General features: G+C 38.2%; 1 protein-coding gene across 1 annotated transcript; it reads right to left on the minus strand.

Moving 5' to 3' along the window:
- Window positions 1-231: 231 nt before the first annotated feature.
- On the minus strand, window positions 232-1,066 carry LOC132171365 (germin-like protein subfamily 1 member 13). Its single transcript, XM_059582663.2, has 2 exons — window positions 943-1,066; window positions 232-850 (listed from the first exon to the last, which is right to left on the minus strand). Exons 1-2 carry the CDS (start codon window positions 1,064-1,066, stop codon window positions 315-317), a joined length of 660 nt encoding a protein of 219 aa, XP_059438646.2. The 3' UTR covers window positions 232-314.
- Window positions 1,067-1,389: the final 323 nt, after the last annotated feature.

Raw genomic sequence — 1,389 nt, forward strand, 5'->3', positions numbered from 1 at the left:
TCCTATATAGGCAAGTTATGGTTAAAATCCCACATAGGCAAGTTGGAATTTGTCCATTTTTATATGCTTGACAAATATGGCTGGTTCAAAAAGGAGTTACGTCCTTTAATTCAACCCCAATACTTTCTTACTGTGTTACACACACACACACACGCAAAGAGAGATATGATCAGCAAATGTCAACATTATTTTATACTCCAACTCCCCTAAAGGAGCATTACATACGCAACCTTTTATTTTAAAATTGTAATGATGGAATGAGGAAAACGGGAAAAGGGTTCATAATAGTTTTATAAGTTTCTCTAATTATCCCATCAGAACTTCTTCTGAAGATCTTTAATAATATTCTTGTCAAGTTGGAAAGCTTTGGCGAGAACATCAGAGTTGATGGGAAGATTAGATCCAAAAACAGCATTTGCTATCGTGATGACTCCTGCATTTTGGCTGCTCAAACCAGCAAAGGCTACGGCATTAGTCTTTCCCGCATTGAACTGAAAGTGAATGAGACCAATTGGGAACACAAATACATCTCCCTTCTTTAGAACTTTGGTGAAAAGACGATTCTCTGGGTTGGATGTGACAAAACCAACTAGCAGAGTACCTTCTACGACTACCAGAATCTCAGTCGCACGAGGGTGAGTGTGAGGAGGATTTTGTCCATATGGTGCATAGTCAATGCGAACCAAAGATATGCCTAGAGTGTTGAGGCCTGGGATTTGGTCCACATTCACAGTAGTGACATTTGACCCAACTCGATTGTCTGTATTTCCAGGAATTTGGAGCCCAGAGAAGTAGAAATCATCGGCCTTGGTATCCTTCAAATCCTTGCAGAATTTCCCATTCACAAACACTGCAGGAAACAATGGATTGCAATAATAAGAAACCAATAAAGATATATAATAATGCTTGTAAGCAGAAAGTAATGAACATAATTATAAATACCAGCAGATTTGGGGTCATCAATTGCAACACAAATGTCTTGAAGAGGGCTGGGATCGAAGGCAGAGACAAAGGAGGATGCAAGTGACAAGAGAGCAACAATTGCAAGGAAATGGACTCCTTTCATCGTATCTAAATAAGCTTTGTGTGTAACTTGGTGATGGGTGATAAAATATTGAATGGGAAACATGTGTATTTATAGATAACTGCTATGGAAATGGTCATTGGTTCTGCTACACAAAGTCTTGAGTGGTTATGGATATTTAATATTACAAGTACCAAGTTCTTCAACAACTAACGCAAAATTTGAGCCTCCGTGGGTTTCTTCTTCTCATGCTATCTCTTTGTTCATATTTGATTACTTCTTCTCATGCTTTCTCTTTGTTCTTATTTGATTACTTCTTCTCATGCCACTTCAACGCCATAACATATTTAAAGGTTGTTTGGTCA

Source organism: Corylus avellana, chromosome 1 (assembly GCF_965113065.1).
Source record: "Corylus avellana chromosome 1, dhCorAvel1.hap1.2, whole genome shotgun sequence".
NCBI lineage: Eukaryota > Viridiplantae > Streptophyta > Magnoliopsida > Fagales > Betulaceae > Corylus > Corylus avellana.